Below are 19,701 nucleotides of genomic sequence, written 5' to 3'. Positions count from 1 at the left end.
GCAGCTTAAGCGCCCTTTTTATGTTTTACCCGGATTAGGGGACACATACTCATCTCTTTTATTTAATTTTGTATAATATATTGAATAAAAATTACGTGTTTCATGTTGCATGCTTCCTCCTAATTGCTTAATATTTTTAATGCTTACACCAAGAGGCAGGTTATGTGTATTTTATAATTAAGTTAAGTACACCCTTGAAAAATAAAATGTTACTAGCAATTAAATGTAGTTCAAATCAGCATATTATTTATAGAGAAGAAGCACTTGATACCCCATTTCATAGGTGTCACAAATGACACGCACGATAGCAGCTTTAGCTTCCTTTGAAGGCATTACACCGGATTATGGGGCACATACGCACCAGCGACAACAACTCAATTCGATGGGCAAAAACAACAAAATGAGTCGGCTAATTTGTATTGATTTTTTTTCGAACACGCGATCCCCCTTTTTTCTTGCTTCTCCCACTTTTTTAGCTCTATGTTGTTGGTGCGTTTGTTTGTTTGTTTTGAACTTTCCCATGCATAAATTTTGCATATTAATTGAGCGACTGTCATCAATATGTCTGTGCCAGCCCTGGCAACCCAGCCCCCCCCCATTGGCCATCCCCCCAACTATGTCCTCATCACAGCATGGCATCATTAGTTGGCCTAAAAAATCCCATCAGGCTTTGATTAACATTTTGTGCACACAAATGGCGGCCAAATGCGAGAGCGGCTAAATGAGTTGCATCTAATTGAGTGACAAACACGCCACGCCATAACACCAGACCAGACCGACCGGCCACCTCTCACAAACTGTGCCAATTTGTTTTAAAATGCATCACCCCGGCGCTCAATCAGCCCGGAACTCCTCCCCATCTCCATCCAGATTCCCAATCCCATATGTCCAGTGCCTGCTCTCGACTGTTTTTCAATTTGCATGCAGGCGTAAATTACTCTCGGTTCGAGACCCCTTCCTTGAAGAGCAGTTCTCATCCTCATCCTCATCCTCACTCCCTTTCCATTCCCACCCGGATTCCTCCCGCTGGTCGGTTAAAAGGTTTGTCCTTTGGTTGCGTTCTATATGCAGATTGCCTTCGCTTTGGAGGACTGCTCCATTCTTCCTCCTCGTCGTTGTTTTGGCCTCACGGAATCTTGTGCCTGGCCGCTTTAAATAACTCTGCGTATCTTGGTTATGAACATAAAACACGTTTTTTGGCACCCCATTTGTCATTAAGCTACCAATTTGCTCGGCTTCAAGAACATCTCAAATTTCCCATCGATTGGACGAGAGGGGGGCTGAAAATTAACAAGGTTAAGAGCCCGAAGAAGCAAGATCAAAAAGCAAGCGACGTGTGCTTCGAGGATGTATAGAAGCATGCCCCAAAAAGGTAAGGTAAGGTAAGGATTTATGCCTGCAAAATGAAAGTATTATAACAAAATATATACACAAAGTTATTATTAAAGCCCATATTAGTACTTAAACTATCAATTACACATTGTAAATATTATTCAATTTTATTGTAAGTATGACCTAATAAATAATTGTCAAATCAAAGTATAAAATAATATATCATACGGTTGTAAATAATTTGTTGCCTTATTGCTCTTTTCTGTACAATTTAACCTCTTGTCTAATTCACTGTTGTATAATTCAAGATATAATCAAAATTACTTTAGATGAGCTCCAAAATTCTTTACATAATTCATCGTCGCCAGGTTGAACAATTTCACGGAAGCAGTTTTGTCTTCGTGTAGATATGCACTCGATCCGTTCCGAACTAGGCTTTCAGAGGAAATGCAAACTGACAGTGGTTGATATACATTTCCGAACTTGGCGCCAGACATGTGTGCGATTCGCACGCCTAAGCAACTCTAAAGGCTACCCAGCTGTACAGAAAAAAATTTATATAATTTTAACGACTTTACTTATCATCTGTAACATGTCAGGGGAAGTTTACATTTAATTGAAAGAAAATGTAAAAATAATATTTTTGGCACTTATATTTATTAATAAAGTATTATAATACAATTATTAAATAAAAGCAAAGGGTTTTGGACCCTGAAAATTATCTGCATTGCAACAGATTATAACATTTTCGGTAGAAGTGGTATTTTTTTATTGTTTATTGGATTTGGCGGTGCTTCAGATATCTTCTGCAGCTTTGTGCTTTTAAATTGGTTTCACTCTGTTGATCTTTTTTTGAGCTTCAAAGAAACCATATTTGTTAACAATTTTATAATTTTAGATTTCTTGAACCCACCCAGAGTAACTTTATTTTAAGTTTAATTTTTAAACATTTAAACTCCACACTTTTCTTTGCCATCGATCTAATTTTTCCTTGTGCACCTTTCTTCCCGCACCGCACACCAAGCCTCATCGCAGCCGAAAACCCTCCTTCCAAGCCGCTAACAATGTACAACAACTTGTAGAATGGCCATAACAATTATAAAACACGAACACGAGCCGCTGGCGGGGAATGGGCCATGGCAATGCGAGTGAGGCTGGAAATGGGATTGGGACTGGGGAAGGAGGCGGGAGCGTTGGAGACAGACTGCGGTCGGCAACTTGGATTACCATTACCTCGCCGGGTCATCCGGAGAATTCAGCGCCGCGCACTGGGCAGCATTCCCCGATGTCGTCGGTGTGTCGTGTATCTTTGGTGCGGCTTTCGAGGTGACAACTGCGACAGCTAAACGTCAATTTGTATAAATGTTTGCAATTGCCACCGATGGTTGCGGTGAATGTGGAGTCGTTAAAAATAAAACATGCTCAATGCAAGCTGATCGATGCGGGGGTCGCACGGCCACGGATCCCACTATGAAAAAGAGTTGAGGTAGAGTATCTGTCAGATGCAGAGAGTGGAACAGGGAGCGAGAGAGCAAGTCTTAAATAAATATTTGCCGGTTTCTTTACCATTTGCATTTTCTCTGCTCCTCTGGTTCGAGTATTTTTGTTTGCCGTTCTGCTCCAAGATTGTTGGCGTTTTTTGAGAGCGAATACATCCAAACGAGTTTCGATTCGGATTAGGATTGGACTCGGTATCGGCGAGATACTCTTCCCGCGCCGCTCTTCGCTAATTGATTTATGAGATTGCAACTGCAGATGCCTCCAGCCACGCTCTTTCGCCACTTGGCCTTAATGTTGGCTAAAATGCGTGAGACCCATAGCTTGAGTATGCAGAAAATGCGCTAATGTATCTGTAATATCCGCCGGTGGGCCTTCGGAACATTACACAATGATATAATAATAATATATATTCGAATTTTAAAAATAATTTATCTGCACTAAGATCTGACAAACACATTATCTATTTTATATAAGAAATGTATTCTAATTTTATTTAGAAAATTAACTAATTTTCCAACAATTTTGTATCTTATATAGGGCTGTATTTAAATTAAATACTTCAAGATATTTGTCTCCGAAACATCAATAAATGAGTTCAAGCCCAGTGGCCCAAAAACATCTACCGGTTCTTAAAAAATAAAGTCAGATCCCACTAGAAAATACTTTTCAAAATTTAAATTTAACTAAAGACGATTTAAAAATTGCTTCCAATTTTGAAATATTATTCAAATAAGGGATCGGAGATGATTAATATTATTTTCATAACTCCTGACGGCTGAACCATAATTTCCACTTCAACTCGCTTACCGATGAGAAACTACCGAAAGTGCGGCCACTTTTCGAACATTTTCGGGAATCGGCTTGAAAGTTGCGTGCACCGCCCGGGGGCGAAAGTAACTTCAATTATCTCCTGCGGACTGAATAAACGATCCCGACTAATAAAACGGCTGACGATGAAAGGGGCCTTTGAATGTGATAAATGCGAGTGCGACACACGCAAATCGGTTCGTCTGGAGGTGTCATCAATATTCGGAGCAGGCCGAAGCCCAGCTGAGTGGTTCGACCTATATCGTTGGCTAGACGTTAAAACCCGATTCTCCCCGTATCTGGCGCTGGCTCTTCTCCCGCCCAGAGAGCCAGAGAAAGAGAGTCTGACGAGAGTGCAGATTTACGATCGACACATGCAGACGGAGACGTCAATGGACGGCAACAAAGTTGCTCCACCCGAGTTTCTCGCAGAGATTGGCAAACACACATGCGGATTCTAAGAGAAATTCGCACAGAGATGAAGAGCTCTGGTTGGGAGAGCGATGTTTTCAGCTTTTATGCTCTCTAATTAATGGGGCAAATGCACTTTTCGCTCTTGCAGACCCGTTTCGCTCCCAAGATGCTTTCGTCTGAGTTCTCCGAATTCCAATCTTTTATTGAGCCTATTGGTTTGCTAAAACGCTTAGGCTTAGGGAACAAATATACCATTAATATAATAGGTATTAATATGCACATAAAAGTAAATAATATAATATAATATTATCGTAACTTGATTCAGAATTAAATCATGTTAAAATTACTATGGCCAAGAGGTATGTTAGGTAAAAAAAAAAAATGCAACTTTTTTTATTTACTCCTAAGCATATTGCTAAGTTCTACCTTTTCTTTTTTTAGTTCTCCCAAATGGAAAAATTACTTTTTTTTCTTTAATAAATCTGGTTTTCCAGTTGTTTTAATTTAAAAAACGCTGTAAGCCCTTACAAGTATGCAACTAATTTTGAAAGTAAATAATAAGTATACGCAATGCGGGATCCATAACTTTTTGTAGCATACTTTTTGGCACAACTTTGGTTTATTTTATCAAGCGTAAGTGGAAGTACTTTAATAAAAATATTAATATTCAAAGAAAATAATCATATATTAAACTTTTTGTAATTAATTTCCACGAGTATTTACAGCCTCAATAAGGTCATATACCATTTTTATAAAATAAATAGTGTAAACCACCTTCAAAATAAACCTAAAAATGGAGGACTATTTTTTATCGAATTAATATACATTAAACTTTTTTTCCCATGCTAGTTCTGATGTGCAGAATATCCAGCAGTCGTGCGGGTCGGTTGCGACCGCAATCGTTTCTTTTTCGCGGTGCACCGGAGTGCAAATAGCAAGAGCATGGCGACGTCAGTCGGTGGGCCCGTCTCTGTGCCAGCGACACATGCTCAGTTTTAGGTCCGCCCGTCCGCCTGCAAGTCCGTCTGCCTGTCCGTCTGCCTGTCCGCCGGCTCTTGCTGTGGGTTTCGCTGGTCTGCTAGTCGGACTGGTACTGGTCGTGCCCAGCGCTTCGTGGCCCCGCAACCAGTTTGCTGGCACCGATCGTCCTTTGCGCTCGTGTGCGCGCTGCTCAGCTGCGTTCCGTGCTCGAAATCGCTATCTGAACCTCAACAGAACAGAACTGGAGCGGAATCAAGTCCGAAATTGTGTGCGATAGTTTTTTTAGTTACAGTGCAAATTCCGAAAATATCTAGAGAATGCGCGGTCCTATAGGGAAACAAGTCGAAACGCGAGTGCCATGCTAAGCAATGCCGTTTGTGGCCACAGTTTGTACGGCTTAAGAAAACAAATAAAAGATACAAATGTGAGAAGAAAAAAAAACAAAATTCTACCGGCTCCACACTCTCACTCTCGGTCTCGGTCTTGCGCGATTGCATCCGATCCCAACCGATCTGATGCGAACGTACTCCCCGTATCTCTCGCTCCGAGTGCTATTTTCTCTCACATTGCTTGCATAACCAAGAGCAAAACACACCGCACGGGAGCAGATTGCAGATGCAGATACAGATACTGCGCCTAGGAGTGGACCCGCAGATATTTTGGCGAGTGCATGCAATTGTCATTGTGCCCGGTAAGTGAACAATGAGTTATAGTTATGACCGCTCGGTGTCTGCTACCAAATGTCCCACCCCTGCCCCTCCGTTTTGCCACCCTTTTCGGCCTGCTTCGGGGGCGTTGCAAACTGCCTTGTAATTGCCTGACAAAAATGCTCGTGTGTACAAGCCTTAATGGCGATAGCGGCAGGTTCGCTCCCCGATTGCCATCTACAACCGCGGTATGACGTCTCTGGGGCAGCGGGGGGCTGGATAGCAGGGGCAGGGGCAGGGGCAGGGGACCGGGCCATTGTTTGACTACCAAATTGAACAGGAAACGAGCAACAGGTCGTGTTTTACAGCCGCAATCGGTAGACTCCCGCGTAGCGCCATGGGATTCTAAGACACCATTAGGACGGTCCAGGCGATTGCCATTTCAATTCCAATTGCGATTGCGGGGGCGGTGATCGGAGACCAGTGATGGGTGCTTATAAGGCAAATTGGACCAAAGTCTGAATGGTTATGAGGGATATGCAAATGCGAAATGCGGAAATCGACTTGCCCAAGACTACGCAGCAAAGGCTTAGAATTCGCATTCAATAGACAGTTCAGCACAAGCCGGTTTTTGACACTAGAAAAGCTTACCATCGATTATCCGGGAGGTTCTACACTCATGAAAATATAATCAAGTCTTAATTTCACTTGGAAATGAGGTATACGGAAGAGAAATTATACATGAGATAGCCCATACTATGTTATAAGGCTCACTTTTTGTTATAATTTTAAATGAAGACTGACATGAAGAACGTTGTATAAATTAAAGGAAATTTGCACATGGCAATGATCATGATTAATTTCTTATGAATGAAACTGAGCGTAAACTAACTGCACCTATAGAAGAAAGGGTCTATAGCCTGAAGACATTTTGTAGTTATACCCGTTATGTTATTGATCAGGCTCACTTGCCGTCTGTGTGTCTGTCTGTCCGTATGAGCACTGAGATCTCAGCATCTATAAAAGCTAAAAAGTTGGGATTTGGGATGCAAATTCTAGAGGTTCTTCGACAGCGCAAGTTTAAATCAAATCTTTTAAGATTTTTAGCTGATTTGTTTTGATTGTGTTTTTTGTTTTAATATATTAATATCTATCTTCAGCCAAATGCTTAAATCGGACCACCCGTTAGAAAGTTATAAGCAAACAAAAGAATCGACGGTAGGTGGCGCTGTTGCGGGGTGTGCAGTTTTGGGAGCAGTCGCTTGCTGCTTGCATATCTCCATTCCCTCGCACTCTCTTTAGCTGATAACCGTGTATCTCAGACCGTCGACTTAAGCGTTCTTGTTTTATAACTTAATGGAATGAAACGAATGATAATTAAATCAAAACATTTATCAATGTTATATCCCAGTCAGAATTTTCTATTAATTTGATATATATTTTTCTGAGTGCAAGTCATAATGATCTTTACATTTTCAATATATATTTTATAAGCTGCGCCGCACTTGCAATTATCATATAAACGACTTAAGGCGCGTTTGCCATTTATAACGCCAAGTTGCCCTTGGCCCATTAATAACCTGAAGTGGGCTCTTATCGGGATCTCTTCCGCTTTAGACAAATTAATTGCACAAGCTGCGCGTCTTTTATGCTCACCTGCAATCAATTTAATCCGCTCCTCCTTTCGCGACTAAAAAGGCGATTCCCTTGACATTTTACATTTCCCCCCAAGTCGCCCGTCACATAATTAGCAAATATTGAATCGCCGTTCTACCGATAGGCCCCGGGTCATTCTCTTCCAAGCGATTCTTTCTCTCCGGGACTCTCCGCAAATACAAATTAGAGGCGACATGCAAGATAAGCGATCGTGTGCATTTTTAAAACACAGAGGCGAAGTAACAACATTTTGACGTGGCCACCGGGAGGAGGGTGGTGGAAGAAAGGGGGCGGGTATCTGGTGGTAGCACGAAATGTGAGACCCGTTATCAGCACATCTTTCATGCCCAATTTACCCTCCTTTTAAACACAGGGTATTAGCGCTTTAGTCTCCGAAAATAAGTAATTAAGGGCAACTAAAATTGAGACAGACAAACACTCCACATCAACTAGCTAATAAGGTTGAAATATTTAGTTATTGAAGGCTTTTCTTTTTGCTCATTTTTTCTCCCCTTATCTCTCTTTCACTCGGCTCTAATCAGTCGTCAAACATTTTAAGTGTAAATATGTATAGGCAAGTTCAATGAGCCTCCCTAATGTCAAACTAAGTGCAAATTAGATTAAACACGAATTAAACACGCCAGCCCATGTAGGAAAAATGGAATAAAACATGCAGAATGAATCTTTTATTCCCTAACGAATGTTTTAAAAAATGTATATTCAATTTATAAAATGAATTACGTGTAATTAATAGACACCTTTCAACAAGTTACAGAAAATATTAATAAAAATATTCTGGCAAAGGAAAATTTATGTAAATATTTAAACTAAAACTTAAAGGGACCCCTTTAATAACTTAGAAAAAATTAATTAATTATTAATTAAATTTACATAATAACAGGGTCTGTATAGAATAATTATTTGATTGGTATTAAGCACTATAAAAGATCCGTTTAAGTAATACAGGTCTTAAAATTACACGTTTCTTATGCATAAATTTCGTTGTCCAGAATATTAATATCTGCTTAATGAAGAGTCATTTATCATTTTATACAGACATTTCAAGAGCTTAAAGGAAGAACATCTTAAGCCGTTAAATATGACCCCGTTTTTCTTTTAAATCCTGTATTGCGTACATATATGGAAAATAAACCTCGAAGTGCAACCAATTTCAGTCTTGTAGTATTATAATCAACCTAGTTAGACAAGCGGTCTATATACCAGATTTCATGGCCATATCTTTAACGAAACCCCAGTTCCAATAGCCCACTTGGTACGTTTCCACGTAGTTGCTATCGACTGTATAGTCATGTTTGAAAACCCTTTGTTAGGACGGTGCACAAGCCACCGAAAGACCATAATGCCCGAGTGCTATCTACAAATATGCACATCACTCATACGCCTTCTAGAACGAAGAAATAACCAAAACAAATGCAATAAAATTCGCAGCACAAAGCGGGCGAGCAGAAATGCAAAAAGCAATTAAGCAAAAGTCGATGCAACGCGTTCGAACTGCAACTCGAACTTGGACAAGTTGCAAGGCGACTTTTTTTTAACACATCTACACACAAGTGCAGCGAGCAACGAGACAACAACAACGACAACGGAAGCAACAACGCCGCAGAGCCAGCCAATGTGTGTGAGGCTGCCTATGTACTAGTACTATGTACTACTATGTCATCGCGAGTGTGTGCTGCATGTGCGAGTGCGAAGGTGTATTGGTGTGCAGCCCCCACATTTCTCCAAATGCACGCAGCGTCGACGTTGCACAGTGGACCCAAAACGTGGGGCTCATTGCAAAAATATTCAAGCCCTTTTCAAGCCAAGCATTAAGTATTAAATTAGAACAATACTTTTGTTTTTTCCAAATCACTTCGGTTAAACGAATTAACAGACTGTTATACATTTTTTTTAAAAATGGTTACATAAAGATTAAAACATTACTGAAGAAGAATTACATAAATTTCAAAGTCCTTGATTATGATTTGCTTGTACTTAGAATTTTTAGTCGCTGATTATAAAAACTTATCTTTGATTTTATTAGCTTTTCGAAGTTATCTGCCTCTAGCTCTCTGTAATTCTCAACGTGTTTAGGCTGTACACTGCACAGCTTTCCTTTAAGATATTCTAAAAGTGATCAGAAAATAGTTATAAGCAATACACATTATGATATATTAATAAATCTGGCAATGAAGAACTTAAATAGCTTTCGAAATATGATCATTGATCAAAAATGCTTCGTTTTTATAAAACAAAAGCAAGTGCTAATTTTTCAAACTTATCTGCTTATGGATCGCTGAAATTCCCAACATGTTTAAGCTGTCGGGGACAGTTCTATTAGGACATCCCTGAAGTTATCAAAAGTCATTTTAATAGATTAACTTTTTGATATATTAATTAAACTGAAATTAAAAAAAATTAAAAATTCTTCGTTCTTATAAAACTGCAAAAATTTAAAATTGAACTTTCAAAAACCGATTAAAAACTGTTGTTTCACATTTCAAGCAGTAGCAAAGCTTCGCAGGATTATCAAGGACTTTCGGGCCACTGTGCCATAGTTTGGGTGCGCTGCTCTTGCTCTCTCGATGCGATTTTCGGTTCCGTTTCGTTGGCGGTGCCCGCTTCCACGCAAACACAGGCAAACATCGGCCGCACACACACACTCGCACCCCGCGGGCCGGGCACCAATACTGGCGCACTCGCCGACCGCTGTGCTCGGCGCTTTTGAGTTCTTTGCATCCGCGTCTTGCGGCCCAATGTGAGTTGCCTTGTGCATGCCAAAGATTTCAGATCGGTCAGCAGCAGCAGCAGCAGCAGCAAAAGCTCGGCTCGCGACTCGCGGAACTTTTTTGAGAAGTTGTACGCCCAAATACCAGATCTAAGCAGCCCTATAAATATTGATTTTTTGCACGTTGCCTATCGTAGCCGACTTAATCGTTCGACTGGACGCAGTCGGTTTCTTCAGTCGCGCGTTTCACCGGCGGCTTTTTGCAGGGCGACCGCGATCGTGCAACACTTAAAGTGTGATTTTTTGTTTGTTGTGTGACGACTATTCATTGATATTTAAATACATACAGCTGGAGTGACTGTATAATTGGAATTGTGTAAATCAAGTGCTATGTGCAAAATTCTCCAAAAGCTAAGCCTACCATTTATTCTACTATATCACCAAAAGTAATCCGGCAAATACACCATATTTCTAACCACAATCAATAAACCCTAAAAATAAATAAAGTTAACTTTATAAAAAAAATCGTTTGAAAATATAATATTTTCGAATATTACTAAAAGTATTTTTAAAATAAAATATAAAGTCTTTCAACATACATATTCGCTAAACAGGTAAATTGATTGATTGAAAGTCTTTAGCAATTTAAACCACGTAGCTTATAATTCAAAATAGTTTATGGAAACAAATATTCAAAAACTTAATATGTGATTTAAAAATGTAGTTGATTTATTTTGCATTCCTATCAGGACTAAAAAAAAATGTTTCAATTCATTAAAGTATACAAAAGTTTTATTTGGTGAAGCCTGAAAAAATTGAGTTGTGCTCACATTGCTTTTTAATATAAATAGTTTAGTTTAAAAGAAATTTGGATATGTTATGTAAAAATAAAAATTGACGAGGAGTGAAACGCCTTTTTAAGAATATTTTTTTTATACTTGACAGAACTCGTATCATTCTTGAAAGAAGTCCCATTTTAGAAAAGTTGATGAACATGATCAAAAATTGTATTAGGAAAAAAGTAGTTTTCGTTATCATATGTTTGCCTGTAAAATCTCTCCCATTAAAAATGTATATTACATGATTACATTATTAACCGAGTTAAAAAGAATTTGTAAAAATTATAGCTTGCCAGGTTAAAGAGGCAAAAGCCAGCCATAATTGTATACCACTCTCTCCCATTAGCATTTTATTCTCCCATTAGATCTGTCTGAGACAGTATTATATGACGCTGTGACAAATTCATTACTTCTATCAATACAATGTATCTAGTAGATACTGTCTACATATCCGACTCCGCCTTTGAGTTGTTTCTAATATCCAATAATAATCTAACCTCCGAGATCTTATGTAAATGGGGCGTGGCTGATCGAATCAAAATATTTATTTTTACTTTATTCCCTTATGACATGCAATATTCCACGGCCAATCGAATTAAAGTTTCGCCGCCTGATCTCATTAAACTTTTATTTCGGAGTGAGGTGTATGCAAAAATATTGCAAACATTTTCTGGCGTTAACAATACAAATGTAAATTGTTTGCTACCGCTAGTCAAGCATACAAAGGAAAACACAATTTCCCAATCGTAAATAAATATTTGTGCCTGGTCTTTGAAGTAGATGAATGCATTGGAATTTCATTAGCTGAGTAGAGTGCACTTGTACAAAAATAGGCCGGATCTTCGAAAATGTGTTATTTCCTATTTAACTTGTTTCCCACATTTCTTCAATCCATTTTATAACAAATGTAAATATCTTTTCTTTTCAGGGGCTTACAAATTTAAAGTAAACCAGCAAACACAGAAAAGTGAAACCTAAAGTCTTATATTTCTCAGTAATCTACAGACAAATATCTACATAAACATAAATACCGAAACTTATCCATAATCAAATTCAGATTTAATCGCAACGTTAATACTTAAAGCTCCCAAATAAGACAAGTTTTATTAATATACACTCTTGAATGTTAAATAACTAACAATCCCAGTGATTTAACCAGAAACACTTAGTAATCGATTGCAGAAAATGCTTTTTAAATTAGCTTAAAACACGGGAAAGTAAACTAAGACACTCGAACTTTTATCAAGGATACCAGAAGCAGCAGACATGGTTTCGGAGGAGAACTGGAACAGCGACACAATGTCCGACTCGGACATGATCGACTCGAAGAACGACGTGTGCGGGGGGGCCTCCAGCTCCAGCGGGAGTTCCATTTCGCCCAGGACGCCGCCCAACTGCGCCCGCTGCCGCAACCACGGCCTGAAGATCACCCTGAAGGGACACAAGCGGTACTGCAAGTTCCGCTACTGCACTTGCGAGAAGTGCCGCCTGACGGCGGATCGCCAGCGGGTGATGGCCCTGCAAACGGCCTTGAGACGAGCCCAGGCGCAGGACGAGCAGCGGGCGCTGCACATGCACGAGGTGCCGCCCTCGGGAACGGCCACCACAACCCTGCTGAGCCACCACCACCATGCCGCTGCTCCCGCCCACGTCCACGCCCACCATGTGCATGCCCATCACGCCCACGGACACCACTCGCATCATGGACACGTCCTGCACCACCAGCAGGCCGCTGCGGCAGCAGCAGCCGCAGCAGCAGCTCCGTCGGCTCCGGCCTCCCATCTCGGGGGCTCCTCCGCGGCCGCCTCCAGCCTCCATGGCCACGCCCATGCGCACCACGTCCACATGGCGGCCGCCGCAGCCGCCTCGGTGGCCCAGCACCAGCACCAGAGCCACCCACACTCGCACAACCACCACCACCACCAGCACCACCACCCACATCCGCATCAGCAGGCGCCACCGCAGCACACCGCGCTGCGATCGCCGCCGCACAGCGAGCATGGCGGAAGTGTGGGTCCGGCCAGCAGCAGCTCCGGCGGAGGAGCGGCCAGTTCCAGCAACGCCGCACCGGCCACCTCGAGCAACGGCTCCAGCAATAGCAATGGAGGGGGAGGAGGAGGAGGAGGTGCAGGTGGAGGTGGAGGAGGAGGAGGTGGTGCAGCCAGCTCGGGCGGCGGGGCAGCAGGAGGAAGGTCCTCGGGCACCTCGGTGATCACCAGTGCCGACCATCACATGAGCACGGTGCCAACGCCCGCCCAATCGCTGGAGGGCTCCTGCGACTCGTCCTCGCCCTCGCCATCATCCACTTCCGGCGCCGCCATTTTGCCGATCTCAGTTTCCGTCAATCGCAAGAATGGCGCCAATGTGCCCTTGGGTGAGTGCTTTTTAAATACATTTAAGTCCATTATTTGGTTTTGTGGGGATATACAAAAATATTGTTGAGTAGAAATCACAATTTTGGAATATAATACATATTACATATACATTTTTTACCCGAGTGGGGGAATCTATCCCCCAGTGTTTCCACGCATGATCTATGTACAAGTATATAGAAAAATTCTAAATTACATTCAAGTTGAAAATTTCAACTGATTACTGAACAGATAATAATAATAATTTGGATAGTATTTATATTTATAATGATCACCCTATCAGTGTAATAAAAATATTAGTCAAAAATTAACTTCATCCCTTGTGTCGTTTGAATTCCCATTTGAATGTTGGAGTTCCTGAGAATCTAAAGAAGGGAGTAGATGTGGAAGGGTTATTATTTAATTTATAAATTGTAGTTTGGACGAAGGGATCAGTCTGCTCTTTTATAATTTATGTAACGTTTTGTTTTTGACCAGATCAAACAGTAATATTTATTGGTGATTTTCAAAATAATACCCTAAAAAGTTCGTTATTCTCTTTGCTCAACCGAGTTTTTTAATAATATAAAAATACGGTAAACAACTTTTGTATTCCGCTGAGGGGAAAGCAAAAGCATTTATACTAAAAGGAACGTTATTCAAAATAAAGTACAACGTATTAAAATCAATTTAAGTATATTTAATGATATTAGTTCTTCGCTTAAGTAAAGTCCCGACTGTGAGTAATCTTGTTGTGGTCCATTATAATTAATTAGGGTCATGTTGTCTGTGGTTGTTTCTGTCATGTAAAGACACTCTATTGCATGGGTCCAAAGATTGTATGATGAATCGTGAAACTTGCCTAATCTGTGATCTTAGCAAGTATCTAGCCATATTTATGGCTCATTTAGTAAAGTGCAGAGGGAAAATTGAAAATGAAATGAAAGCACAAAGAAGATTGCACAGCATTTCCATCCTGGCCCTAGCCACACAGAGGAGTCTGGCAAGGAGTGGCCGTGCATCTCGCGCCTCTAAATGATTGCCACCTAATTATAGGCCGCAAATGCCGCCGCTGGGAGCAACGAGGACAGATCCATGAAACCACGCGGCGTCGCGGCACGTACTATGGGCATCTGGGGCAGAGACGCCTCCGACAGAAGGCCTAATCAAGTTGTTGTTGTTCTCGGGGCCCAGACTAGTAAATAACAAAAGAAGCGAGCAGGAATGCTAATGCGAACGCTTTCGACTAATCGATACCCATGGTGAACATATTCAACCATTTAATCCTACCAATTTGAATTAATTTCAAGTAAAATGCCTATAAGAATACCTTAAGAATATTTTGATTAAACAATAATTTTTTTTTAATTTTCGTAATAGTTATTTTAAAATATTAGGTTATACACTTTTTTACGTAGTAACAATCATTTAAAAGATGCATTCAGAATCATAAGAATTTTTAGTTGGCCTAAAAGGAATTAAAATATTCCAAGCAATCGAGGGTAATTCAATTTGTTGATTGCCACTAGAGTTTGTTTTCCCAGATAAACATAATTAACATGCTTAATTTAGGAGGTAAAAAGCATTCTTCTAAACTGTTCACCTACAGTCCTTAAAATACAGAATAGTGAGACTTAGCCCTGCACGAACCAACTTGGAAATGCTTGGCAGGACAGGCATTGTGCCGTCGGTGACGGTGCATGAAACAATCAATTAACATGGGTAGACCAAGCTGTCAACAGTTGACACCTGAAGGCACCATTGCCGCCTTTTCTTTATTAAGTGATTTGATCGGCTGATCCTAAAGCAGTTAAGCCTTATTTATGTGTGGGAAACATGCCATTTACTTCATTATTCATATTCGCGATACTCTTAAGCAGATAAGTAAACTCAGCATAAATTAAAGAGTATTTTAGGATGGAATATTTTACAAATTCAAGCTAAAGTCGATGCATAACTTTTAATTTAAGAGTTATAAAACAAAACGAATTTTAATCATTTAATCTTGAAATATAGTTTGCATAAGAACTTAGCATGACTAAGGACTAACATGTATTCATTTTGGATTATTGAGATAGCTACACCCTCAGTGCTAGTGAAATATAGTACCTAAGTCTATGCCATTTAATCTTGTAGACACGGATAAATGAAGAAAAACGACCGCTTATGAATAATTCCCTTTCTTAAGCAAGCTATAACTTTATCCGTTGATTCCTTCGGAGTAGCATTTATGATCGTAGTTCCCAAGAACTAAGAATGGAGTCACTGGTATTAAAGCTCATTAGCGGCTGAATTCCGTCTAGGGGTGTGGATTCCGAATCCGAATCCGAATCCCTCGAATCAGGTGCTATGAGGACCATCCAACGCTCGGCTGAACACGTTCCCCTAATTGCATCTCGGCACACAACGCGGCATACAAATGCAGCATAATCTTCGGACAATTACAAGCGGAGCTGTCGGGCCAATCCAACAAGACCATCCATCAAACTGCTAAGCAGGCATGAAACTTATTCACAGTTGCATTTTCCACTCGCCGATGACTGCTTTATGCATATTATCAGCGCGTAATGGCAGCCAGACATGGATCGGCATTACGGCGATCGTTTAGCATAAGTGCAGACAATACAACCGATGTCTGTCAACTGCAGGCAGTTCGTCAATCAATTGAACACCGCTCCAGCTCTTCAGGCTCTTCCAGGTCTTGAAGCTCCACCGATTCAGTTCCTCGAGTGTCTGTGTCTCCAGTAGCCAGGTTGTGGCCCCGATGTCTACAAACGTGTAAACTTATTCGTAATCTCGATCGCCGGCCGGGAGTTAAATAACCCGTCTTCAAACAGGAACCGAGATCGAGTTTTCTCGCTGCAACTTTGTTGCAGATTTTCCTAGTCCCCCCAAAACGAGTCGGACGGCTCATTAGTTTGGCCCGTTGCTGCTGCCCACACTGGCGCTGTCCGACTCCGGAATTAGTCACGCGGGCCGCGAGTCACCTCCAGACGCGAGGTTACACACTTGGCACTCTGTCCTGGATGCCCGGTTCTTGCAGCACTTGTTCCAGCACCAGGGGTATCATTTTGTCATTAATTCTGATGGGTATCATAGCCCACCGATAATGGTTGAGTGCCAATATTGTAGAACAATCTATAACTCTACGCTTAAGGCTTTTCTACATTCAAGATAATTTAAAAAACACCAGGCTAAGGTCACTTTAATTCGATTAGTGCATTTTAAACATCTGGTTAAACAGTCATTGATTTAAACTGCCATTAGACTGCAAACTACAAGAGGTTTTAGATTGGGAGGTGTCTTTAAAGGAAAATAGATAATTTTGTAAGTCAGGACTATATATATCTAAGCTAAATTATGTATCTTAAACTTCAATAATATTATCCAGGTCAGTGGACCCTACATATATCGTTTAAAAATGTCTCCAGAATTAAATTAAATATCTTTTATATTAGAAGCAAAGGATACAAATGTTATTAAGCTTCAATTAAATTCTTTCAACATGTTAAATACCCTTCCCTGTCTGCAAATATTAAATTCTGAAAATTAAAAAATAAGTGATTGCAAAACACACTTTATGTTGATACCAAATCGCATTAAAGATGCATAAGGACACAATTAACCTAAAACATACATTATTTAAACAAGCTCAGGATATAAAAACAGTCATGGCATTAAAATGTAGAATAACTTCTTAACTTTTAATAAAAATATAAAAATGGAAAGACGTAAAATTCGAAAGGCTTGAGACTCGATAAGAATCAGACCCTGGTGGCGAGCCCACAAAGTCAAGGTAACCATGACCGGCAATCGATAAACTTCGACTTCAGTTAATTAATTTAATGGCCAGTGCTAATTTCGGGCTCTTAAGACAGGCAGCGCTCCTGGCCAGGCCCAAAGTCCCAAAGTCCCGCAGACCCAAAGACCATCTCTCAGTTGTCTGTCTAGAACATTTAGTGCCGCCAATTCGGCTGAAAAACCCCCGGCAAAAAACAAAAACTTTGCTGCGCTCGTAAAATAAAGTTGTAAAATGTATTTTTGGTAGGAATATATATTGTGGGCTCATACATTCTGCCCGATTTTGTTTTCGATTTCGTTTCAAATGGCCCGCACACTCGCATTTGCCGGCTTCCAGCCGAAGAGCGTAGTTTGCATTTTTATTATTTCTCATATTTGAGAAATGCGCTCGGGAGCAGCGCTTGGCAGCTTTGACAGGTCATTTGGTTGGATAATTTACGAGATTTCCAGTTAATATGTTGGCATTACTTTTAATACTCTTCGCCGGACTTTGTTCGCGATGGATCGGGCTGGCTGGCGGACTACGCCAAGTCGGGATTACATTCGCCCGGAATGGAGCTTAATTATATGGCCAGAATCTAGCCGGGAACAGACCACAAAATACTTTTTTTTGCAGCACGAACAATAAAAATATGGTTTTCTTTTTTCGCAATTAAAGTGGTTTTTACGAGCAGAAAATTAGTGTAGTCGAAGTTCGCCGACTGGCCTCTGGACCCTTTAGAGTGGCCCTAAACACGCGGCAGCTGCAGCTGATGGAGGTATAGGGCTAATAAGCTTAAGCATTCCTTGTTGGCGGTATTTACAACCTGCTAAAGTCATTTGCATCGGAGTACAGGCATAATCAGCTATCATCCAGAGGGCACCAATTAGAGGGCTCTCAGCAAAACCAAACCCCCTTTTTAGCCCAAGTTCTAGGCCCCGATGCATTCAATTGAGGTGCATTTCCGAAATGCGGGCCATTAAATTTCGCACTTGGTTTTTACACAGGCTTAATATTTCTGAAGCCGTGAAAGCGGACCCCCAAAAAAACTAAATTAGCATGTGTGAAGTTTCCACGGCTTTATAAGTGACTTAAATTAGGGGTTATAAGAGTATTTTCAAAAATATAAAATCCATGAACGAAACAAAAATGTTCGCTCGACACACCTCTTCTGCTTAATTTTATTTTCTCACATCATTCAAAATATTAAATTTTTGTAAAAAAAAATGAAAATAATTAATTAAGCACTGGCTTGACAGAATGCGGGCCTCAAATTTCGCAGTCGTTTTTTACTCAGGTTTAAAGTTTCTGAAGCCTTGAAAAGGACCCCAAGAAAAAATACTAAATTAGCATGTGTGAGTTTCAACGGCCTTTTAAGTGAGTTAAATTATGGTGTTTAAGAACGTTACCAATAAATATATGTTGTGCATGGTACAAAATTTGGATTGGTAGAGGTACTCGGCTTAAACTTAAATTCATTCAAAGATTGACTTTCATTCAACATTTTAATCATTTTTTTCTTTACCGCTATATATTTTAACAAGATTGTTTTTGAATAACATAGTAGGTTTAGTTTAGTTTTTGAGTGGGTTTTTCTTTGTGAAACGCGTGCTATCGTTTGAGGAGGAGCTTCCAATCACGAAAACAGAGTCATTTATCATTATAGCAAAGAAAATGCATTCCGAACGCATTAAATGTAATTACGTTTGCCGTATTGACAAGATCAAGAAGATTGAGCAGGATGGTTCATCCCGCCTCCTTCTTTTATTCGTATTATTAAAATAGCAAGGTACTTCACATAATTGTTCCTCCGGGCTGGATTCTTTGCCACTCAATTTATTAAATTTATTAAATATTTATGAAGCCGGCTAAGCAGCATTACATATAAAATTGTGTTGCTGCAAATGGTGTAGCTGCATGCGAGGCACTGCTTAAAACAACAATGTTGGACCCCCCGAAAGATTGGGGCCCTGGCACTGGGACTTTCTGTTGCCACTTAGTTATCGGTCGCCGTCTCGGGTTGCCTTCGACTTGACTCTGTTTACATTTCCACAGACACGCAATTTATGATTCGGCTTGGGGCAGGCATTGTTCGCTGCATCGCTAGTTGCAACCTGCCCCTCCCCTGGGGCAGATTGAAATGAGTGCGAGTACTCTCACTCCGAACTGGAATTTCGGATCGGCCGAGCAAAGCACTCGCAGATTTATGGCAGGCATCTGCCCAAAGGTGCTAAGAACTTACTTTATAATCCGAGTGTGTGATTGGTCTTGCCGCCGGCGAAAATGATTTATGGTCTTTTGCGGATGTGTGCTAGCAGTTATCAATTGCTAAATCGGAAGAGGTTTGTGCCTGCAAATGATATAATCTTCGGGGATTGATTGCCCAATCTGCGATTTAGAAACAGGGTGGTTTAATTAGAAAAGCAAACAACCAGTCAGTGCAACAAAAAAGATGTGGAAAATGAGTATGTGAGCATAAAGAGGTAAAAAGCAGACATTTAATTCGCATTGATTTACATTTTTTAGAAATTCTTTTTTAATTGAATGTCTAGAACATATTTTTTATTTAAAGGCACCAATTTAATATAATGGTATGTGTTTAAATACTTAAGAATTTCCTAAAAATATGGCTTTCATTGGTTTTCAATCTATAAATATTTAATAA

General features: G+C 40.4%; 1 protein-coding gene across 3 annotated transcripts in view; it reads left to right on the top strand.

Moving 5' to 3' along the window:
* Positions 1-5,052: 5,052 nt before the first annotated feature.
* The window catches only part of LOC119560312 (protein doublesex), a 53,801-nt gene continuing 39,152 nt past the window's right edge, over positions 5,053-19,701 (top strand). For 2 of the 3 annotated variants that reach the window (XM_037873686.1, XM_037873688.1), the window contains exons 1-2: positions 10,111-10,679; positions 11,833-13,278. In XM_037873686.1, the coding sequence (XP_037729614.1) occupies positions 12,171-13,278 (1,108 nt within the window). In that variant the 5' untranslated portion in view covers positions 10,111-10,679; positions 11,833-12,170. Of the gene's footprint in view, positions 5,726-10,110; positions 10,680-11,832; positions 13,279-19,701 lie in introns of those variants that run through there. The other variant, XM_037873687.1, reaches the window with a different exon arrangement.

Source organism: Drosophila subpulchrella, unplaced genomic scaffold, assembly GCF_014743375.2.
Source record: "Drosophila subpulchrella strain 33 F10 #4 breed RU33 unplaced genomic scaffold, RU_Dsub_v1.1 Primary Assembly Seq354, whole genome shotgun sequence".
Lineage (NCBI taxonomy): Eukaryota > Metazoa > Arthropoda > Insecta > Diptera > Drosophilidae > Drosophila > Drosophila subpulchrella.
The sequence above is the reverse complement of the archived record's forward strand: the minus strand, read 5'-3'. Positions and strand labels throughout refer to the sequence as shown.